The 22998-nt window shown below is 66.2% G+C and overlaps 1 protein-coding gene across 1 annotated transcript; it reads right to left on the bottom strand.

The window, feature by feature from the left end:
* Nucleotides 1-974: 974 nt before the first annotated feature.
* On the bottom strand, nt 975-22673 carry MYO15A (myosin XVA). The gene is made up of 64 exons (XM_040079156.2): nt 19701-22673; nt 18889-18971; nt 18604-18667; nt 18389-18498; nt 18138-18212; nt 17857-17947; nt 17713-17718; nt 17277-17380; nt 16733-16796; nt 16535-16648; nt 16198-16359; nt 15986-16099; nt 15831-15889; nt 15505-15628; nt 15328-15423; nt 15123-15254; nt 14728-14853; nt 14478-14555; nt 13938-14092; nt 13750-13795; nt 13492-13616; nt 13141-13258; nt 12885-13060; nt 12733-12817; nt 12404-12457; nt 12208-12289; nt 11993-12123; nt 11023-11118; nt 10704-10939; nt 10082-10260; nt 9919-9991; nt 9590-9778; nt 9338-9453; nt 9171-9259; nt 8974-9091; nt 8777-8838; nt 8588-8651; nt 8361-8499; nt 8109-8199; nt 7928-8024; nt 7598-7719; nt 7445-7504; nt 7178-7253; nt 6769-6884; nt 6568-6686; nt 6347-6488; nt 6011-6122; nt 5790-5864; nt 5209-5414; nt 4943-5076; nt 4810-4864; nt 4633-4705; nt 4383-4456; nt 4216-4298; nt 3900-4030; nt 3676-3770; nt 3184-3261; nt 2848-2944; nt 2598-2758; nt 2364-2497; nt 2130-2263; nt 1653-1786; nt 1310-1450; nt 975-1220 (listed from the first exon to the last, which is right to left on the bottom strand). The coding sequence occupies exons 1-64, from the start codon at nt 22656-22658 to the stop codon at nt 1119-1121; spliced, it is 9735 nt and encodes a 3244-aa protein (XP_039935090.2). The 5' UTR covers nt 22659-22673; the 3' UTR covers nt 975-1118.
* Nucleotides 22674-22998: the final 325 nt, after the last annotated feature.

Below are 22998 nucleotides of genomic sequence, written 5' to 3'. Positions count from 1 at the left end.
AGATGGGTTCCCCCCCCTCCCGGCGGGCAGAGCTCCCACCCTCTCCCTCCCGGGGCAGGGGCGGCCCGGCGGACGCCACACTCACGGCTCGGCCCGGGGCGGGCGCGGACAACGCTGCCGGTGCCGGTGCTCACGCGGCGGCAGGGCCTGGCACATTCCCAGTGGCGGCCCCGGACGCTCTGCCCGTTCCCACCGCCGCGGCTCTGCTCATGGCGGGGGGCAACCGGAGGAGGTGCTGGGGGTCCCGTGCCGAGCCGGGGGACGGCGGCGGGCGGGGGGGGTCTGGCGCGGCCCTTCCCGCTACGTCACCAGGAGCCGGCCCGACATCCCGGATCGCCGCGGGGCCGCCCCGCGCCCCGCCCCGCCGCGCACGCGCCGCCACCGCCCCCGGCCCCGCCCCTCTCGCGCACGTACGGGCAGAGCGCGCGGCCCGGCCCCGCCCCCTCCCCCCCTCCCTCCCCAGCGCGCGCGCGCGCGCACCCACCGGCGCCGTTAACCGGGAGCCGCGGCCCCGCCCCTCCCCTCCCCGCGCGGCGCTGATTGGCCGGGGGGCGGCCGCGAGCGCGGCGGGCCGGCGGCTGATTGGGCGGTTGGAGCGCGCGCGCGCGCGCGGCGGCGGGAGGGAGGGAGGGGCGCGGAGGCGGCGGAGGGCGCGCGGCACCCGCGCCCCCTGGCGGACGCGGCGAGCGCGACAGAGCGGGCGGGAGGGACCGAGAGGGAGCGCGGGGAAACTGAGGCACGGGCGGGGTAGAGGGGAAACTGAGGCACCGGGATGGGGAAACAGCCACGGAGATCGGCGTGGGGGAAACTGAGGCACTGGGATGGGGAAAAGAGGCACCGGGATGGATGGGGGAAACTGAGGCACGGGAATGAGAAACACACGGTGAGTGATGGGGAATCAGACACGGGGGGCAGCACCCCCCCTGCAGCAGCGAGCGCAACACAAAACCACGGACACCGAGTCATGCCGGGCTCCCGGGCGTGTATAAAGCCCCAAGAACAACAGTGGGTTGGTGACAGGGGGACAGCGGCCACTGGCCAAGCTGGGGACACCCCGGGGTCACTGCACCCTCTGTCCCCTATGCCGGGGTGCCGGGGTGCCCGAGGCCGTGGCGGGCTCAGAGCAGGGTGATCTCGCTGGGCGGCAGCGTCAGCCTCTTCTCCCGGGCGCCCAGCAGCCTCTCCATGTGCGCGGCCACCACGCGGCACAGCTCCAGGCCCTGCAGAGGGACGCACCGGTGGTCGGTGGCCGTGCCACCACTGTGAGAGCCCCAGCAGGGCCCCCCCGATGTCCCCAAGCGTCCCCGACCTGCTCCAGCTGCAGCTGGGTGATGCCCTGAGCCAGGAGGTCTCCCAGTGTGATCTCCACATAGGGATAGCTGGATCCGGCCGTCGGCCGCTGCGTCCGCGTGGACTGGATCTCGTTCAGCGAGAACTTGGCGATGGGTTCCTGGCAGGGGGACAGGGGGGTGGCCAGCGCGCCCTGGGAACCCCTCCAAGGGGAACCCCGGCTTGGACAGGGCTTGGAGCAAACTGGTCTAGTGGAAGGTGTCCCTGCCCATGGCGAGGGGGTGGAACTGGATGAGCTTTAAGGTTTGTTCCAGCCCAAGCCGTTCCGTGATTCCACGTGTCCCACACGGCCCCACACCTACGTGGGTCTCCTTGCTGAGGAAGTTGAGGCCGTTCTGGTTGACGGCCAGGATACAGGGTGAGACGATGGCGTTGTTGCTGCAGCTCTGGATGTAGAAGAAGGACGAGCCGAACATGGGGTAGGCGCTCAGCAGCCCTGCAGGGCACAGGACGGGGTCTCAGCGCCCACTGCCACCCCCATCTGCCCAGTCCCCAGGGTGGCCCACACCCAGGAGCAGCCAAGGGAAATGGGTGTCCCAGGTGGGGCCTGGAAGCAGCCTGTGCTGTCCTGCCCTCCATGTGCAGCACCCCAGGCTCTGTGCAGGGACGAGGGCTGCATCCCATCATCATCATCACCCTCCAGGCAGCATCGCATCCCCAGCAGGGCTGCATCTCCAGCAGCATTACATCCTCATTAGCACTATGTCCTCATTAGCGTGGCATCCTCTCCCTGTGAATGTCTCCTCCCCGTGCCCATCTGCCCATCGCTGTCCCCTCACCCAGGAACTGTGCCCTGGCCTGGTGGGCGCTGAGTGCCTGGGCTTGCTGCACGTGCTGTGTCACCATCTGCAGCCAGGACTGCGGCTTCAGCAGGCGGAAGAGCTGCGGAGGGACGTAGTCCTGCATCTCCCGCCTGTGGGGAGCCCGAGGTCAGGGCCAGCTCTGGCCAGCGGGTCCCAAATCCCAGGGGACACGTGTTTCCCCCCCTCCAGGTGCCCTGTCCCCTGCCGTACGCGGTGGGGAGGTGGTGGCGGTCCTTGGCTCGGTGCTGGAGGGCGGCCAGCTTGGCCACGTGCGGGAAGTGCTGCTCTCCCGGCCTCGCCGGCGGCAGGACGGTGAACAGCCCCTTGAGGTAGTCAGGGAGCACCTGGAGGGGGGACAGAGCACAGGGACACGGCTTGGGGACAGGGCACGCTCTGAGGGAGGCAGGGAGGTGGCCCTGGAGGAGGTTGATGGGGTGGCCCGACCTGGTTGTAGTGGACGGTGACGTAGAGCTCGTTGTCGAACTTGAGGGGCTGGCTCCAGACCACGCGGCGGCACCAGAAGGTGTAGCTGGCGTCCCGGAGCTCCGTCTCGGCAGCCACGTCCAGGACGTATTCCCGGCGGGTCAGTGGCCGCACGCTCTGCCCTGTGCCACCCAGGAGTCAGTGTGCCACCACACCGCCTGCATGGCTGTCCCATCCTGTGCCGTCTGTCCCATCCCTGCCAGCTGCTCACCTCTGTCGGTCACCACGAAGAGGATGTATTCCTCCAAAGCCTCTGGGTTCTGCAGCCCCATCTCACAGCACAGCTCCTCGATCACATCCAGAGCCACCTGGGCACAGGGACAGATGGCTGGGACACTGCCACATCCCCCCTTCGTGCTCTGGGCCACCAACTTGTCCTGCACGGAGGCTCATCCCAGTGATGATCCGCTTTTCCCAGAGGATGAAGTCCCACAGCAGGGACAGCCAAAGGGTGCAGCCCTCCCACATCAGCACCCTCTGGGTGCCCACAACTGAGGTGTCACCATAACCTTGGGGTGCACTGAGCCTCCCGTCCCCTCTGGCTCACCGAGCACGTCTTGATCTTGAGGTGCCTCTCGATGCCGCCGGGCAGGAGGAAGAGCTGGCGCTTGGCGCTGCGTCCGGCCTGCACGGGGGGATACATTGGGGTGCAGGGGGGCCCTTCACGCAGCAAGAACCCACGGGACACCCCAAATCCTGCAGCTATCCCTAAGGAACCATCCCATTGGGATCATCCTGTCTCTTGCCCATCCTATGCAGCTGAACCATCGTGCCCCCATTCCATGTCCAGAGCTCCATCCCCACTGGAGGCTCAGGGTGCCCCCAAAGTGGTGAAGAGCAGACCCTGAGAAGGGCTGTGCTCTCTTGGGAAGATCCTCAGAAAAGATCAGCTGAGTTCCAGGGTGGTGTCTCAGGGAGATCCCAAGCCCATGGGGTGAACCTGATCCCATGTGAGGGGTACCCAGAACTTCTGGGGGTGATCCCAAACTGACACCAGCCCTGTTCCACCCCATGGGCACCCACGAGCCCCTGGCCTCACCACCATGGCCTTGAGCTCCATGCTGCTGGGGAAGAGGCTGCGGCCGCCGAACTGCAGGGTTTTCCTCAGGTTCTGCTCGCAGGCTTTGGCGATGCCTGGCAGGGACATGGACTGGGATGAAGGACGGGGCTGAGCTGCCACGCTGGCTCTGTTAGAGCTGCTCCTGAGCTCTGTGACACCTGGGGTGTCCTTTCCCACCACCCTGGGGTGTGCACGGCCCCTACCGTGGAAAGGCAGCTCCGGGTGCCTGCTGGCATCCTGCAGGAAGGCCAGGAGGAAGGGCTGGAGCACCTCGGAGCACTTGTAGTAGGCAGCGAGGATGTAGAGCAGCCTCCAGCCCCTCTGGCAGCTGTCCCTGTGGGAACAGCCAGGGCTGATCCCCTGAGCAGGGTGCCTGTGGTGGCACCAATCACCCTGGGGAGCAGCACAGCCCTCTGCAAAGATGAGGTCACCCCCCAGGGATGGAGCAGCTCAGCCTGGCCAGGGGTACAAGGGTCCCCGTGCCAGCCTCTGCTGTCCCACATGGGCGTAGGGACTCACGGCTTGGAGCTGGTGTTGTTGGTGATCTGCTTGATGATCTGGCAGTACACTTCATCCCGCAGGACCTCGTGCTCTGCACACAGCTGGGGGACAGGCACAGCTGCCACCTCTCTGCCACCCCCTGCCCCGGCCACCCCCAGGACTCACAGCCGCAGTGATGGATTTACCTTGAGGATGGTGCAGACGACGTCCAGCTCTGTCTGCCCCCGCAGGGGGTGGTCACCCATGAACTTCATCACGGCTGGGGACAACAAAGGCACTCGGTGACACAGCTGAGCATGTCCCTTCCCCAGGGTGGAGACATCCCGGGCACATGGAGCAGTGGGACCAGAACTAAACTCCCCTAGGACACCCCCTCTGCCCATCCCACCCTCCTGCAAGGACAGGCTGGGGACAGGGGCTCGTGCCCCTGCCTACCTTGGAAAGCCTCAGCAGCCAGTTTGTTGAGGCCACCATCCACAAATTCAATGAGTGACTCCTGGATAGGAATCTGGAGCGGGGGGAGAGGGCCAGCTCTGGGACCCTGCTGGGACCTCAAAGGGACCTGCAGGTGACAGCAGGACAAGGGCACCCCAGGACTCCACTTCCCCACACCTTGGTGAACGTCAGCATCTCCAGCACGCTTGGCACCTTCATCCCACGGGAGTCCCTGGCAGAGGGACAAGGGAGCAGGTGGGCACAGGTGTCCCCACTGTGACATGTCCCTGTCCCACCACTGGACACTCACATGGTCCCACGTCGTGCTGCACGGAAATGCCGCTGGGCAAAGACCAGCATGGGACAGGCCCCGGTGACATCCCTGAGCTGCTCGACACCTTCTCCCTCTGGACCCTCCACAAAGGTGGCACTGGCTGGGGACACCTGCAGAGCAGGGCAGTGGGCACCGGGCACAGCCAGCACCAGGGGACAGCCAGAACAGGTCACAGCCAGCACCAGGGGACAGCCAGCACCGGGCACTGCCAGCACCGGGCACAGCCCCAGGCCAGGACCCACCTCGGTTTTCCTGTCCAGCTCCTGGGCAGCCGCAGTGGAGGCCACAGCCACGGCCACGGCCGCCGAAGCCGCCACTCTGCCCTGCTTGTCCCTGGGCTCCTCTCTCCTCTCGGCAGGCAAATGGACGAAGTCGGGCGCCGCGACGGGCTGGACGTACTCGGCAGGGAAGAGCCCTGACCTGCCATGGATGGCCCCAAACTTCCACCCTGCGCCAGACAGATGGTGGGGGTGGCCCCGGGCTGGCAGCCATGGGGTCACCCCTAAAATTCTCTGCCTGCTCCCTCCTGCCTCTGCACCCCCAGCCCTTTTCAGGGATCTGGCCGTGGGAGCAGCTGCAGTTTGGCATCACTCGGAAAAGTACAGACCAGGGGCCACAAAGCCTGTCACCTGAGGGACATGGGTGGCACCAGGGTGGGACCTTCAGGGGAGCATCTCCCTGCATCAGGTCAGTGCCAAAAAGACCCCAAAACATCCTGCTGAGGGGTGACAGAGGCAGGACCCTGCCCCGTGCCCCAGACCCAGGAGGGGACACAGCTCGGGGCACAGCAGGGACACACACACAGGGACAATGTGGCACCCACCAAAATCCTGGGTGCCTGTCTTCAGCTCCTCCAGGTACATCACCTTCTTGCGGACCACGCAGCCATAGTAATGGTCTGCAAGGACACCATGGGGACATGGGGTGTCACAGGATGCAAGGCAAGTGCACAGCCACCTCCAGGGCAGGGCAAGCCGTCAGTCTGCTGCCCCTGTGTCCCCCATCAAAGGCATTTTGGCATGGGGGGTTTTGGGGGTGCCTCACCTCTCTCAGCGTGCTCCAGGGACTGCAGGTGGATGATGTCCCCTTTGTGGAAGCTGAGCTGGCCCCTGTCCTCTGGGCTGTAGTTCCTCACGGCCACCACATACTGGGAGTCCTGGGTACAGGGGGTCTGGCACAGCCCACGCACGTAGGGACACCCACACCCCACCCAGCACAGGGACTTCAAGCACCCACAGCCTCAGGAGCATTCCCCCAAATCCAGCCACGGTCCCATCCGCAGGTTGCCCTCCTCTGCCCACCCCAGCCCCCAAACGCAGGCACACGGGCAGGGTCTGACCCCCGGGACAAACCCACCCTGGCCCCAGGGCACCCCCCCACCTTCCTGAGCTCTGTGATGAAGAGATCGACCATGACCTTGACCTGGGGGGCTTTGGGGGAGAAGAGGATGAGCTTCTCGCTGCGCAGGTTGAACTCCAGCATGTTCCTGGACGGCGTGGTCACAAACAGCACGTCGGGGTAGCTGAGGCAGGGCGAGGGGAGGCTGAAACACGCGACATCTGTGGCACCCACAGTGGCCACCCCACCCTGGCCACCCCTACCTGTATGCCCGCAGCACCCGCAGCTGCTCCCCGGAGACATTGGTGCCCTTCACCACCCGCAGCAGCTTGATGCCAGTGTGGGACACGGCCAGGATCTGCACACCCGTCCCCACGCTGCCCTGTGGGCCAGGACAGCGCCTCAGGCACGGCGGCACGGTGACACGGTGCCCCCCATGACCTGCCCCACAGCTGGAGCCTCACCGTGGCAGGGAAGAGGCGAGAGAAATAAACCTCGCAGCCATCGCGGGCCGCGGCAACGATCTCCCTCTTGACATTCTCGGTGGCCACGGGGCTGAAGGAGTCCAGCTTGTTTTCCGCTGCGGGGAAGGGGAAATACCTCCTGTGAGCAAGCCCTGCCTGGAGAGGATGTGGACAGAATTCCCAGCGAAAGCGGGGATGCTCGTGCCCCTCCCGTGCCTGGCAGGACTGCGCTGCAGAGACAGATGTGCGTCCCCAGGCAGCTGCCTGAGACCTGACAGAGCTTGTGGTGTTGTGGGGCACTAAATTACAGGCAAAACTGCTCAGAGCTTGGAGATACCCAGGAGATGAGGACAGGCACAACTGGAGGGGTGTGAGCCCCCAGGCAGCGAGCAGCGGGACGCAGGGTTACCAAAGAGGGATTTCAAGCGGAGCCGCTCCTCCTGGCTGATCCGGATGCAGGTGTCGGACAGCACATCGTTGAAGATCTGGGGAAGGGGGTGAGGAGCAGTGGGGTTGTGTGGGGAGGAGCGAAAAGCACCCCCAGCCTCTGTTTGCAACAGCCACACGGCAGGGGAAGGCAGGATGGCCGCGGTGGATGAGTAAATCACCACCCCACTGGGGAATACCCCACCTCCCAGGGGATCCCGGGGGCTGCGGGGCCGCCTCGGTGCCTCACCTGCCGGAAGATGAGGTCGAGCAGCAGTGGGTTGTTGATGCTGTCCTTGGGGTAGAAAACCTGCCGGGGGAGAGACCAGGGCTTGGTGTAAACCCTTTTATCCCGGTAGGAGCTTGGCACTAACCTGTCCCCAAGTGTCCCCACATTCTGCACCTCCTTCCGGATGAATATTTTCCAGGGCACGTTGTGGTAGGTGTAGAAGTCCTCGCTGCAGCTGCGGTGCAGCTGGGTCTGGACCTGCTGCGCCTCGGACGGGAGCTCCCGTGAGACAAAGACTGCAAAGGGACAGAAAGCCTTGCAGTCCCCGGGGGGAACCACCAACAAACAGCTGCCTCCACCTGGGGAAACTGAGGCACGGGGAGCAGCTCTCTGGCTGAGCCGGACACAGCAGTTATCCCGCCGGGCATCAGCCGTGCCACTGGGAGGGCAAAGAGCCTCGCTCCACCGTGGTGCCCGCAGTGACAGAGCTCTGCCCGGCAATACCTGGTGGCCGTGTGGCTGCAGGACGTCCTGGGGGTGCCCGCAGCTGGTACCTGGCACTTGGCACCGGCTTCACGGCGGCCACCACCTCCTTGGGCCCCTGCGAGGCGCGGAGGGGCTGTGGTCAGTGCCAGTGACACCCCCAGCCTGGCCGGGGGGACACGGGGGGAGGACACATCCCTACCACAGCTGATGGCACCCGGGCTGCTGAGAGCTGCTCCTTCAGGATCTGCATGGCTTCCTCGTGGGGGTCCAGCTTCTTCCCAAAGAGCTTGCTGCCGAGACAGCATCCCACATCACCTGGACCCCAGCATCAGCTGCACCCCAGCATTCCCTACACCCCGTCATTCCCTGCACCCCATCATTCCCTGCACCCCAGCACATGCAGCCCCAGGCGGGAGAAGCCCGGGGCTCGGCGGGGGCCCCAGCTGTGTACCTGTGGGGCTGGGAGCTGCGCGGGGCTGGCTGGCACTGCCGGATGATGTTGCGGATGTCGTGCGTGGGCCGCGGGAAGTGCTCCGAGTTGAGCCGGGAATGCCGCACCGGCTCTGCCGGCCACCGCCGGCCCACGGCTGCTGCGGAGCCAAGGGCACGGCTCAGGGGCCCTGGCTCAGAGCCACGAGCCCCTGTGGCCACCCCTTTGCACCGGGGGCCACCCCTTACCGGCTTTCTGTGAGTAGGGCCGGGGCTGGGGGACGTGGGCTGGGGTCCCCTCTGCCGCTCTGCCCTGCGAGGGACACGGTGCTGTCAACACCTGGCACCTCCAGCTGCTCCCACCCCCAGGAGCCGCCCCGGAGAGGAACCCTGAAGCACAGAAGGGGCTCGACCCCTCCCCGGCCCCCTGGCACTGACCGAGGGTCCGGGTGGCTGGGTGACATCTGCCCGGCGCTGTGGGGACGGGTCTGGCTCTGTGCCTGCGGCAGCACAGAGGAGAGCTCAGTCAGAGCTGCGGGGCTCTGGGTGCAGGGACGTTGCCCACACCAAGGGAACAGACAGGGAAACTGAGGCAGGGAGCCGGGTGGGGATGTGGCAGTGCTCCAGGCGCTCACCCCTTGGCTCTGCAGCCGCGGGAGGTTTGCTCCGGTTGGCATCAGTGCCACTGTTCCCCCCGCCCACGCCACCTCCTCCCTTCAGCCTCTGCGAGAGGATGGACGGCTTCTCCAGCTCCTGGGGGACAGGTGTCAGGGCACAGCGGCCAGGCCACCTGCGCCCCAAAACGCCTCGGGCAGGGGGACACCCCTCTCACCCCATTGCCGTAGGAGAGCACGGGGTCAAAGAGACTGTCCAGGTAGCGGTCCAGACCCTTCTGGCTGCGTGGCTCCCCAAATTCCCCGTCTGTGAGGGGACAAGGCATGAGGCACTGGCATGGTTCACAACCCTGGGGCACAAGAGTTGGGGGGAACGATGCCCTACCGTGGGGGTGATACGCCTCTAAGGAGGGCAGGGTGGGGGCTTTCACAGCCGGGGGAGGAGGCACTTCGTCCAAATCAAACCCGTGTCCCAGCACCCTGCAGAGAGGGAGGATGGCACTCACCGAGCACCCACTGCGTGCCAGGTTTCTCCTCAGGAGCCCACCCGTCCCTCCCAGCACCCATCCAGCCCGGTGCCGGGGTTCCCCCACCAGCCCCACCGTGGGGCACCCATCCCTGCCCGGGTACCTACGGCCGGCTGTCCCTGCTGTGGCTCTCGGCGCCATCCCATGCGATGAGGAAGCAGGATTTCTGTCTGGGGAAGCCCCGCAGCAGCTCGAGGTCAGAGACAAGGTCCAGGACATAATCGTGTCCAGCCAGCTCAGCCCACTGGGCACCCGCCTTCATAGCCACGGACCAGCCACGCCAGCCCTCCGCCAGCCCTCTGCCAACAGCCAGACACGGCATGGGCACGGGCTCCACAGGGACACCCCGCCCATGAGCTGGGCACTGGGGCTCCCAGATCCTGGGGACACCGAACACCAGGTGACACCGCGACCCGCTGGGTGCCGAGCCAGCACCTACCTGTGCTTCAGGACATCCCCTGCCAGATCCTCGCCCGTGCTCCAGGAGTGGATGGGGCAGGAGAATTGGTCACCTGGGGAGGAACGGGCGGTGAGCGGGTGCCGCCGGTCCCTCCTGCCCTCGAGGGTGGTCACCCGGGGCGCCAGCGCCACGCCGCCCGCACCGTTGAAGCAGTGCAGGTCGAGGGCCATGCTGGCCTGCTGCCGGTTCGCCGTCCACTCCAGCAGCGAGGGGGGGAAGGTGCGGGCGGCGGCGGCGCCCAGCTGCGAGTGCGCCATGGCGTGCATCAGCTTGCGCTGGCACACCGGCTTGTAGCCGGCGAAGGCGTAGTCGGACACGAACCTGTGGGGAAGGGAGGAGAGGAGGCATGGGCAGCATCATGTGTGCCAGGGGGTTAAGAGCATCCCTGCAGGGATCTCGGCAGCGTCCTGGGCACACGTGCCAGGCTGGCCCAGGGCATCTTGGAGGGATCTCAGAGCATCCGCAGTGGGATTTGGCCAGAATCCCTGGGCACACGTGCCAGGTTGGCCCTGGGGAATCTAGAGGGACATGGGCACGTACGGCAGCTTGGCCAGAGGGATCCTGAAGGGATCTCAGGGCATTCTCAACAGAACCTGGCCATGTGTGCCAGGCTGGCCCAAGCAACCATGGAGGAACCAGTTGGGGCAGCAGCCTCAGCCGTAGGCACCAGGAGAGCCCTGAAAAGCCCCAGCTGTGTTCCCAGGCATGAGCACCATCTTCCCAGCCATCCCCATTGCCCACCCCAGAGCCCACCCCCAGCTCACTTGAGCAGGTACTTGTCGAAGGCGGCGGACGGGGGGAAGGCGCTGAGGCAGGTGGCCAGCAGCAGCCAGCCCCGCTCCTCGTTGTTGACGTTGGTGTTCCTCCAGACCTGGTTGGCAGCTTGTGCCAGGAGCTCGTCCCGCAGCCCCGGCACCGAGAGCCCCTTCTGCACGATGTAGTTGCCGAAGAGCGTCTCCTGCGGGCCGCCCAGCCCCGGGTCCCCCATGAACCGCAGGATCTGCCACAGGGACAGCCAGGTCCTCCCTCTGACCGCGGGCACGGAGCGGGCAGGGCTGATGGATCCTGTGCCGTCCCACCTACCAGCTGGAAGAGGCTGAGAGCCTCGGGGCACAGCTCCTCATCCAGCCGGGTGAGGGGGGCTTTCAGCGGGGCTGTCAGCATCCCAAACGCCGGTTCCTGCGGTGACACCCGCACCCATGGCTACCTGGGGACAGCTTCAGGCCGCGAGGGGCTGGCCCCAGGGTGCAGAGCACGGTGTCGATGCTGGCTGGAGCCTGTGGGGCTGCCAAAGGGCTGGGGTGAAGGATGGGGCCAGCAGCCCCACAGGACTGGGGCAGGGAGGAGCTCAGGCTGGGCTGGCAGCGCTGGCACACGTTGCCCAGAAAAGCTGTGGCTGCCCCATCCTTAAAAAACGTTCAAGGCCAGGCTGGACGGGGCTTGGAGCAACCTGGGCTAATGGAAAACGTCCCTGCCCATGGCAGGGGGTGGAGCTGGGTGGTCTGCAGGTCCCTCCCAACCCAAACCATCCTGTGGTTCTACGCCAACACCTCGGCAAGGCTGAGAGCCTTATCCAGCCCCGGTGCTGCAGTTCAGGATGCCGGGGGCTGGGAAACGCGGGGCAAAAATAGGGCTGAGGAAGAGGAATGGGGCGAAGTGGCCGTGGGTGGGGCCGGGGTCCCGGGAGCAAAGCGACCTGGTCTCCCGCCCCAGCGTTCCGGATCCGCCCCGCGTCGGGCGTCCAGGAGGGCTCAGCGGGTCTCTCTCCGATAACCTCAGCGGGGTCCCCCCGGCCTCTGGAGACGACAGGAACCCACGGGGAGGGAGGGAGGTGGCAGCCGGCTCCCCACAGCGCCACAGCCACCCCGGATCCAGCCTCTCTTGCTACCCGCGGTGTCCCCAGGGTGGGAGCCCGGCGGGACAGAGCCCGGGGAGCCACCGCGGGGACCCTGAACCTCACTGCTCCACCGGGACCGGGGTGCCAGGGACTCCCCGGGAGCTGTGTGCCCGTCGGGAAAAGCTCCCCGCTGCCGGGCCGCGGCGCCCACCTTACCTGGAAGTGGCCCCGCACGTACTTGGCCATGGAGTAGTCGTTGATGTCGAGCGGGAGGGTGAGCTGGGGCTCGGGCTGCAGCGCCGGCGGCGGCACCAGCACCACGCAGCCGGCATTCACCTCCCGAGCGGCTGCGGCACAGCGGGAAGATGCGGCACGGCCGTCGGGGGGGGGAACCAGGGGATGGGAGCGGTGGCGGTGCGGGACTCGCTCACCTGCAGCGGCCTCCAGCAGCCCCATCAGCTCGGCCGGGATCTCCAGGTGGGTGACATCCACCACCTCCCTCCGCGTCAGCTCCTGCCGCCGCAGCACACGGATGGATAACCCGGCCTGCCGGTCCCTGCCCCGGCACGCACGGGTGCCGCGGCCAGGAGCGCGGGGATGGCCCGGGATACATCACACGGGTGCTACCTGCTTCATCCTCTCCTTCTCCTCCTCGGCCCGCCGGCGAGCATCCTCCTTCCTCTGCAAAGCAGAGCAACCGTGCTGAGTCCCCCCGGAGGAAGGGAGACCCTGAGGCACCCCGGCACCCTGGGTTGCCATTGACTCCTCCTCAATATCAGCAGGGGTTTCGCCCCGAAAAGGCACTGCCCATACCCAAAGGGACACGGAGGAGGTGGCGGGGTGGCATGTGGCGGGGGGCTCGCAGTCTGGGGGTGCCGCTGTGCCCTCTCCAGAGCCACCACTGAACACGCAGCAGGTGCCCTGCACCCCCCGGGATGTGACAGACCCCGCCTCACCTTGAGGTACCTCCGGCGGTTCACGTAGATGTGCACCAGCGACCTGAACTTGATGAGCGTGTGCCTCATGCGCCGGTACCGCTGCCTGCAGGAGGGCACTGTCACCCTCTGCCACCCAGCAGCGCCCACCCGCCACCCCCAGCGAGCCCCACCTGGCCAGGTATCCCCGCGCCCGGCTCTGCAGGAGGACGATCTTGCGGCGCAGGGAGCGGAAGCGCCGCTTGATGAAGAAGGTGCGAGCGTAGCGCTGGAGCGTGAGCGCGGCCAGGTGATGGGCACGGGCTCGCTTGCTCTCCAGCGCCTGGTACAGCTGCTCCTTCAGGAAGAGCTGGGAGCAGGGGTGAGGCCATGAGCTCCCCGCCTTCCCCGGGGTGTCACGGGAACCGTGCCCCCATCCCGGGACGGTACCTTGGTGACACCGACGTAGTACATGCTGGGGTTAACGGGGCAGAGGCTCCTCAGCATCTCCACGCAGTTGGCTCCGTTGGGAATGACGTTGGACCACATATCAACGAGGCAGCGGTACCTGGGTGAGCCCGTGACACCGTCACCACACAGGACACCAGCCATGGTGTCCCACCACCTGGGACACAGGCACAGACCCTCCCTGTGGTGACCTGGAGATGCAGCTTCTCCCAGAGCTGTGTGTTAACATGAGGGCTTCCACTCTGGGGGAGCCCCAGCCCAAATGCTGCCCCCAAAACCAGCCATGAACTCCGTGGCTGCCGTGGCCTCCCCTCGCCTGCAGCCCCCAGGCACCTGTCGATGAAGACGAGGAAGGGGATGCGAATGGGGAAGCCCTCCTTGCGGATGCGGATGGTCTCCAGGATCCCCGAGTACCGCAGCTGGGTCCGGACAACGTCGGCCTCGAAGAGCCCCGGCTCCTGGGGCGGGGATGGGGAGAAGCATCAGCGGCTGCACGGGCAAACCCCCACCTACCTGTGCCCACGACACTCCCAGTGCCGGCGGGGCAGGCGGCACCGGCACCAGCACAGGCAGGGGAGCCCCAGCTCTCACCTTCTTGTTGTTGGGTTTGATGCAGCGCACAAAGAAGGGGTTGCACCTGTGAAAGAGAGACCCTGTCAGCCACAGGGAACAGGGGACAAAGCCAGCGCAGCCGCCTCGGGTCAGCTCCAGCTCCCAACAGCCCCGTGGATGGCCTGGCTGCCCACCCTGCCCACACTGCCCACCCTGCCCACGCTGACCTCTCCATCTTCTCCACCAGCTCCAGGAGCGACTGCTGGAACCGTGCGGCCACGGTGGGAGCCTTGTACCGCCGTGTCCTGGTGCTGCTCCTCCTGATGAGGCTCCTCTGCCGGGCCAACACCTGGGCGTGGCCGAAGAAGAGGTTGGCCACCACCTTGAGGAGACAGGAAGGGTCAGAGAGGAGGAAGATGGCCGGGAGGGTGCAGCTGTCCCACGTCCTCTTCACAGTCGTTTTTTGCCCAGCCCTGAGCAAGTTGCAACCCCTAATTGTGGCTGGATTGCCTGGATAGGGGTGGGGATGAGGATACGGATAATGCAAAGCACAGGAGCAGCCCATGTGCCTGTTTGTGCCAAATGCTTGAGGGGTCAAAGCCCAGAGGATCCCACCCTCATGGGTGGAGCCAGAGGCATCCTCTGTTTCTGGTCCTCCTGGGCTTCGCCATCCTTGGGGACACGCTTGGGGACATGGAAAGGGATGTATGGAAGGGGGGTATTGCTGCCCAGTGTCACTGCAGAGCCAGCGCCAGGCAGGGCCCTACCTTGGTCCTGCTGCTGAGGAACAGGTCCAGCACATCCTGACGGACCTGGTCATAGTTTTTATCCAAAAACTTGTGAACCTGGCAAATAGCAAAACCTCACAGTGAGGAGCCTGGCAGGATGACAGGGCGAGGCAAGGAGCCCCAGGACCCCAGCCAGACCCCCAGAGATGCCATTTCTCTCCTTGGTGCAGGATCAACCTCCTCTTTAACCTGCCTTAGCATCCCTGCTGGACATCCCAATGTCACACACCTGGTAGGTGACCTTCCCTGCGTAGTGCTTGATGGTGAACTCGGGCAGCGGCATCTTCGGCTTCGTGTACAGCGGGTTTGTCCCGTGGTGGTAGTGACACTTCTGGAGGAACGTGTGGTCAGTGGCCTGGGAAGGGACACAGGAGCGACACAGGAGTGACACACGGCATTTGGCAGCAGGTTGGAACTGGGTGATCTCCAAGGTCCTTTCCAACCCAAACCGTTCTGTGATTCCGTGACGTTTCGATGATTCTTTGGGTTTATCCAGCCTGGAGGATCCCAGAGGATCTCCCAGGTTGTCCAAACCAGGAGAAGAGCAGCCCTGGGCCATGGTGATTCCCCAGCCACAGTGACCCCCCAGCGCTGGCTGCACCTCATCCCCAGGCAGCTCCTCACCTGCGGGAAGCAGCTCTGGTCATCCAGGATCCGGAGGATGCCGTAGGGTTTTTGGGAGATGAGGTCAATGCAGGGCTGGTTGTCGCTGAAGGGGATCTCCTTCCACTCGATCTGCTCCCGGAGATATTCCTCCTGCAGGGTGGGCACCATGTCAGCCCTGTGCCCCCGGCCCCACAGCACCGGGGCAGAGCCCAGCACTGCCCACCTGCTCCTCCTGGAACACAATCCTGTTGAAGAAGAACTGCAGATACTCGTTGGCGTAGTTGATGCACAGCTGCTCAAAGCTGTTGAAGTTGAGGTCCTGCGAGAAGGAAGATCCATGAAGCCTGGGAGGACGGAGCTGGGATTGAGCCAGGATGGAGCTGGGATGAATCCTGCTCACCTCGAAGCCGTAGATGTCCAGGATGGCGATGGAGAGGGCGTCCTGCCGAGGGTACACCAGCTTGTTGATGCGGTCCGTGAGCCAGCCGAAGAGCAGGGAGTAGAGGGTCTTGGCAATGGCATCCCTGGGGAGGGGAGAGACGAGCAGAGTGCTGGAGCTCTGGAACAGCACCGGTGTACCCCACTGCCACAGCCAGCACCCACCACAGCACCAGTGTGAACCACCACACAGTCTAATCCACACTGGGGGACCCGTTCACCCCCTTTCCCAGCTGGCATTTCACTTCCCACGCCATCCCTGGGGGTCAGACCCCCCCTTCCTTCTACCTGGCATCCACGGCACTTTCAACAGTCAGAGGGGTAAAAATCTTCTCCCGCTGCGTTTCCTGGTCGGGAAATGGCATGATGGGGTTTCAGCAACATCAGCCGTGGTCCCCAGAGGCCAGAGACCCCCTCCCAGCCTGTGCCCCCCCTGCACTCACCGTCACCTTGAAGGTGATGGCTTTCTGCAGGCCCTCAGGGGACACCTGCAGCAGCTCAGCCACCGTCCGGATCTCGGTGGCGCTCACCACCGTGGCGACCTCCTGGCAGTCGGTCTGTGGGACACAGCGATGCCACAGGGTGTGGTGACCCCCGTTTGCCACGTCCCAAATGGAGCTCGAGGAGCCCAGCTTGGCTCCCCGTATTTGGGTACCTCGTATTTCTCGAAGTAGACGTTGCCCAGGTGGAGGACGGAGGAGAGGATGCGGAAGATGCTGTTCTGCTCGTCCACGCTGAAGTTCAGCACCTCCATGGTGTTGAGCAGCCGGCGGAAATCCTCAGCGTCGTCCTTGCCAGGAATCTCGCAGTTCCCACCCTGGCACAACCCCCTCAGTGCCTCAGTGGGGTCAGCACCCAGCATGGGGGGCTCACCCTGACCTGAGCATCCTCCTCATCCACACACTGAGGATTCAGGAGCCCCCCAGCACCCTGAGGTCGGGCAGCCCCCCAAAAATCAGGCCTTGAGGGGGGCTGGGGAGGGGACACAGTACCTGGTTCAGGTAGTAGTAGGTCTCGGCGTCCTGCAGGCAGTAGCGCTGCCGCTGCTGGGACGGCAGCCCTGCCAGCATCTCGTAGAAGATGTGGTAGTTGCGCTCGGTCTTGGCCTGGAGAGCAGAGGACAGAGCTGGGGAGGGGGTGGCAGAGGGGGCAGAGCGGGGGGCAGAGCCCGGGACCCCCTCACCACACACCTGGAAGACCACTCGGGACTTCTCCAGCAGGTACTGCGAGGTTATGGCACCGCAGATCAAGCCGCTGCAGGGGCGACAGTGGGCACCTGGCTGGCAACCTCGGCGTGGGCAGGGGCTGTGGTCCCCCCAAGGCACCCACCCACGCCCCAATGCCCCCCCAACAAAATGCTGCTCCCCAGATGCCCCCCACCAGGGATGGGTGTCTGCACCTGGCTCAAGTGCTGCGCCCCAGGGTGATATCGGGCACCCCCCTGTCGGGATCAGTGGGGCCAAGAGAGGATGGGATGGGATACGAGGACAGGGATGGGCACTGGGAATGGTCAAGGTGCCAGTCAGGTCACAGCATCCCTGCCCCTACCCCAGGGACAGCCACCTGTCCTCAGGGGCCATCGCCTTTCCAACGCCAGGTTTGTCCCAAAAACGTCCCCACGTGTCCTCCCAGAGCCAAGGGACAAGGGGCTGGGTGGGGCTGGAGACCCCTGGGGCAGCAGGGGACACAGGGTGGGAGCAGCCACACGCACAGGTGTTACTCAGCATTACTTACTCCTCCAGAAAGATTTCCACAAATTTCCCAAACCTGCTGGAATTGTCATTCCTCACGGTTTTGGCGTTGCCGAAGGATTCCAGCAAAGGGGTCGCCTCCAGGATCTGTTGTGGTGATGGGGAGAGCTGGGGGGGTCAGCCTGGGCACCCAACACATCACAGGACATCTCCAAGGCTAGGACACCCCCTCTGTCACCCTGTCACCCTCCCTGCCACCCCGTGCTCCATGCAGACACCTGCAGGTGCCCAAATTTGAGGTGTGCACCACAGCCAGATGAAATGAGGACGTGAGAGAGCACGAAGGCTCCGTCCGTGCGCCTGCACTGATTTCCTGCTGTCCCTCCTGCCCTTCCCCTGCAGCCGGGGTGCCATGGCCAAGACCCCACCACAATTCTCTGTCCCCCTGAACCATCCCAGCCCTGGTGTCCCCTCGGTACCTCCATCTGCCGTGGTCCAGGTGGAAGCATTGGGACAAGGAGAGAGCAGCAGAGCCATGAGGAGGGATGGAAGAGAGCACTGGGAGGTGAGAGAAGAGGATGGGGACACGGGGATGCAGAGGTGTCCCCAGGGCAGTGCCCTACCTGTGGGGCAACGCTGCGTTTCTGGCTGACGGCTGCCAGGTAGCTCAGGATCAGCTTGGTGGCTTCGGTCTTCCCCGAGCCGCTCTCCCCACTGGAACACAGTGTGGGGCATGGCTGGGTTTGTCACCAGTCAAGCAAGGGGTGCCCACCCCAAAGCTCCCCAAACCAGCACCCCATCCACCGGGGCCAAGCCAGGCTGGTGGCAGAGACCCAGCAATTAGGAGGGTGTTAATTAGGGGCCACCCCAGGGGGAGGTGTGTGGGGACAGCCTGGTACATCACCTGATGATGATACACTGGTTGTGTTTGGCATCCATCACTTTGGAGTAGGCGACGTTCGCGATGGCAAAGAGGTGCCTGGGGCGGGGACAAGCAGGGGGCTGCGGTGCCACAGGGACCCCCGAAGTGCCCCCAGCACCCCCCTGCCCAGACACAGCTGCTCCAGCACTCAGGGGTTCCCCGGGCTCTGCTATGGCACTCTAGGGTGGGGTGACCCCATCCCCTGGGGCACTTGGGGACAGCCTGGTACTCACGGCGGGTTTTCGCCCAGGGCTCTGCCTTCGTACTGCAGCACCTGCTCCTTCCCGTAGATGTTGTAGAGCCGGTACGGGTTCACCGACACCAGGATGCTGCCGATGTAGGTCTGCCAGAGACAGAGGTGTGGGGCTGCGAGCTCCTGGAGGGCGGTGACTCCCCAGAGACCCCACAACTACAGCTTTTGGGGGCTGCTGTGTCCCCCTAAGCTTACGTAGATGAGCTGGCGCTCGAACCGCGTCCGGATGTTGCTCAGCACTGCAGCCTCCTGCAGGTCCCTGGCGTGGGGCAGAGGCTGAATTAGGGGGTGACAGAGGGACAAGGGAGCGCCTGCTGTCCCCAGAGCGTCCTCAGCCTCTCCAGGCCCGGGAGGCTGAAGCAGAGCCCATGTTGAGATGAGATGGGGTGGGACAGCAGAGTCAGGGGTATGAGGTTGGGGGCTGCAGCCCCATTGTCCCCTACAGCCCTGAGTCGTGGCGTAGGGGACAGGGACACTCACTCCAGCTGGGTCATGTCCTCCAGCCCGTCCTCCTCCTGCGGCTCCTGGTACCGCACGATGGGCAGGCTGCACAGCGACTGCATCTGCATGGAGCAACCACATGTGCCAACACCCTCAGATGTCCCACCCAGTCACCACCCCCACCTCAGAACATTGTCTGTGACCCCAGACCAGGGGACACACACTCAGCGATGGCAGGAACCCCAGGAAAACACCCCACAGCCCCAAAACCAGTCCCCCAGCGAGAGCGCTGTGTGTCAGGTGAGAGCAACAGTGCTAGAACGCAGAAACATGAGGCCACCAAGGCCACCTTGGGGCTGGTCCCAGGACAACGTGGTCCTGAAAATCCCGGTCCCGCTCACCGTGGGCATCACCCTGAGTGGAGGTGACGGAAGGGGGCTGAGGCTGCTCCCCCCGGCCACGCGCAGGGGTGACACAGGACAGGCGTCACACGGGAGCGGGCGCTGGCGCCGGGCCAGGCGGTGGGCAGGAAAGCGGACACCCCTCCGTGTCACCGTGCCACCCGCTCCTGTCCCCGCCGGATCGGGTCTCTGCATTTCCATACTCCAGAGTCAAGTGTCCCCAGAAGGGGCCGCTCGTGGGGGGACGCACAACAGCTGATGACCCCCCCCCCCTTTCCATCCCGCTCCCCGCCAGCACCCAGACCCCCCCACAGCCATTTACCCCCCACCCTCTGCGCCGATGCCCGGGAGAGCCGTCAGGCACCTTTAACTCGCCACCCTTCCGCGGGTCCCTCCGGCTGCCAGCCCACCCTGCTCCATCCCCCCGAGGGGGCTCCCCGCGGGCGTTACCTTGCTGCGCCAGGGCTGCTTGGTGCCCAGGTACCCGTCCGCCCAGGGGTGCCTGTCCCGCCAGCCGCCCGCCGGCGAGCGCTGGCACAGGTACCGGGCGATGTCGGCTCCCCACTGGCCCGCCCAGCGCCGGCCGCGCTGGGTGGGCTGCTGGGGCCGGCCCTGCTCGGTCGTCCAAGCGTCGGGCATCTCCCGCACCCTCACGACGTGCTGCGTGGACCAGTGCTGCTTGTACATGCGGGACGCGCGGCGGAAGGAGCCCAGCCTCTGCACCTGCGGCGTCACCACGGCGTAGCGCCCCGCGCCCTCCTCCCCGGCCGCCCCGTCAGCCTCGATGGGCTCCGCCGGCCCCGGGGGACGAGCGCCGTGACGGGGGACGGCCGGAGAGCCGGGGGCTCGCCCGTGGGGTGGAGGGAAAGCGGCGCGACGAGGCGGAGAAGGGCTCCGGTTACCGCGTGGGTTGGAGGGGAGGATGGAGCGCCCGGCGTCCGCCCAGCCCCGGCGGCCCGAGGGTGGGCTCGGGGACCTGCGGGTGCTCCCGTCGCGCCGGGATGGGCGCCGGGGCAAGGAGGGCGAGCGAGCGGAGGGATGGCGGGTGGGGGGCGAGGATGAGGAGGCTTTGGTGGGGGCTATGCTCCTCACGAGCAGCGAAGCCAGGGACTGCGCCACGGAGCGCCCCTTGGAGAGGCTGCGGCCCCCCAGTTCAGCAGGCTGCCTCGGCGGTGGGGAGCGCGGGGCCATCCCGGCGAGGGGCTGCCCGATGCGCTGGATGAAACTTTTGGGCGTGCTGGGAGCGGGGCTGGGCGGGGGGGGCACCCCGGCGGGACCCCGCGGGGCGCCCTGCCAGGGGGGCAGCTCCTCATCCCAGGAGGGGCCGGGGGCGCCGAGGCGGCGGCTGCCGGGGCGGGACGATGGTGGCAGGAAGGGGCTCCTCTGCAGCGGCTTCACCGCCTTGGTGGGGGGCTCGGGGAGCCGCGGCCAGGCCTGGGGGAGCGGCAGCCCGGGGGGGCTGCTCCGGCGCGGTGACAGAGGTCTCCCCGCCGCGGGCCCCCCCAGCCGCCTCCCCCCCGGTCCCGGTGAGCGTGGCGCGGCCGGTGGAGGGGCGGGGGGCTCGGGGCCGAAGCGCCGGAGGCTGGCACCGAGGGAGGGGGATCGCCGGAGCCCCTCGCCCCGAGTGCTGCCGGGGCGCGGACGGACGGGCGGCGGCGACGGGGAGCGGCCGGGGTTGGCGAAGGGGTTACGGAGCGACGGGCGACGCGCAGCCCCCGGCTCCCGGGGAGAGGGCTGCCCCCAGGGCCCCGCCGCTGGGGAAGGGTCCCGGCCCCCCAAACCGGCGCTCTCCATCCCCGCCGACATGCGGCTGGAGCGCCTGTAGGAGGGCTGGGGAGTGCGGGACCCCCGAAATGCCCCGGCACCTCGCGGCGAGCGGCTGGAAGGGATCGAGAGGGATCGCTGGAGGAACTGCCCCAGAGGGCTCCCGCACGCCCGCGCTGGGGAAAGCCGGCGTCCCGGGGATGCCGCGGGACCGGGGGCTGCCGGAGGCGGCGGCGGCTCGTACTCGTCGTAGTCGTCCTCGTCGCGGGCGGCGGGCAGGTGAGGGGACGGCGGGAGGGGCACGTCCAGGCGGTCCCTGCCGAAAAGCTTGACCTGGGGTCGGGGGAAGAGCCTGAATTTCCTGTTGAGGGAGAGCTTGGAGGAGAGCGTCTGCCGCATGCCCCGGAGCGAGGAGGCGCTCAGGATGGAAAAGGGATACTCCTTCTCCTCTTCCTCCTCTTCTTCCCACTCCTCGGGCTCCTCGCCCTCAGCGATCTCCTCCAGGCCCAGGGCGTAGGGGTTGCAGGAGGATTGGGCGTGCGGCGCCCACCCGCCCTCGCTGTACTGGATGCGATGCTCGGGGTACTCGCCCCCAGGGTACCCCCCGGCAAAGGGCTCCCCAAAGTCCTCGTAGGGATCCCCGCTGTAGCCGAAGGGCCCCGCTGCCTCCTCACCGTACTCCGGGTCGCTGCTGTACGGGTCGTAGAGGCCGAGGGGAGACCCACCATCAAAGGGTTCCTCATCCTCGAGTTCTGAGTAGCCGTAGGGATGCCCTGGCTGGTCACCGTCCTCCCAAAAGCTCCCGTGGTAGTCGTACTCCTCCTCCGTCTCATAGTCAGGGTAGTCAGAGTAGGAGGTCGGCCCCGCATCCTCGAAGCCGTACCCCGCTGGGTAGGCTGGGCTCTGCACGTAACCTTCCTCCTCCTCGGAGTAGTTGTGCCGGGGGCTGTAGGCACCATCCTCCTCCTCGCTGTAGCCATGCCACGGGCCATAGGCTCCATCCTCCTCGGCGTAGCCATGGCGGGGGCCGTAAGCTCCATCCTCCTCCTTGGGGTGCCTGCTCCAGGGCCTGTAAGCTCCATCCTCCTTCCTGCCATAGCCCCGGCGGGAGCCGTAGGCTCCATCCTCCTTGCCGTAGCCTCTCTGGCGGCTGTAGGCTCCGTTCTCCTCCTGGGCCCAGCCGTAGCGCGGTGCCGGCGGCTCGGCGGCGGCGCGCCGGGAGCCGCGCCGGGACGGCCTCCTCGCCATGCTGCCTTGCCGCGAAGAGCCGGGCGCCGACAGCCCGACACCGCCAGGGATCCGCTTCATGTTGGCCCGGTGCCTGAGGATCTCGTCTTCCGCGGGGAACGGCAGCTTCTTGGCACCGATTCGGGACAGCCAGGCCGTGTCAGTGGCCCGGCTGCCTCCCACCAGCCGCCCGCGCCGGGAGAGCACCTTCCTGGCCAGCCAGCCCGTGGCGGAGGCCGCCTTGCTCAGCACCTGTGCCCGGGGCTTGAATTTCCTTTCCGGGCGCCGGCGGAAGAGCGAAGCGCCGTCCTCGGGGTCCTGCCCGCCGCGCCGCAGCAGCAGGAAGGATGGCTTCGATGGGGCCTCCTTCTTGGCCTCCTCCTTCCTCTTCTTGCTCACCTGCTTGAAGCGCATCATCAGGTTGGAGGTGGACTTGAGCACCGCTTTGTTCTTCTTCTTCTTCCTCTTCTTGGTGCTGTGCTTGTGCAGCCCCCAGAAGAAGCGGGATGTGTTCTTGAACTGCCCCTTCTTGGGCCGACGCAGCCCCAGGTTCTTGAAGCCCAGGAAGAGTTTTGAGGTGCTGCGGAGGCTCCGCTTTGCCCGGGCCTTCGGAGGTGCTGCCGCCTCCTCCTCGGCTGGGCTGGCTTCCACGGATTCTTTGGGCTGGCCCTTGGCCTCTGCACCCTTGGCCCCTTTCTTCTTCTTGTCTGTTGCCAGCCCCATCACCAGCTTGGAGGTGCCCTTCATGTTCTTCTTG

This window comes from Hirundo rustica, chromosome 15 (genome assembly GCF_015227805.2).
Source record: "Hirundo rustica isolate bHirRus1 chromosome 15, bHirRus1.pri.v3, whole genome shotgun sequence".
Taxonomy (NCBI): domain Eukaryota; kingdom Metazoa; phylum Chordata; class Aves; order Passeriformes; family Hirundinidae; genus Hirundo; species Hirundo rustica.
The sequence above is the reverse complement of the archived record's forward strand: the minus strand, read 5'-3'. Positions and strand labels throughout refer to the sequence as shown.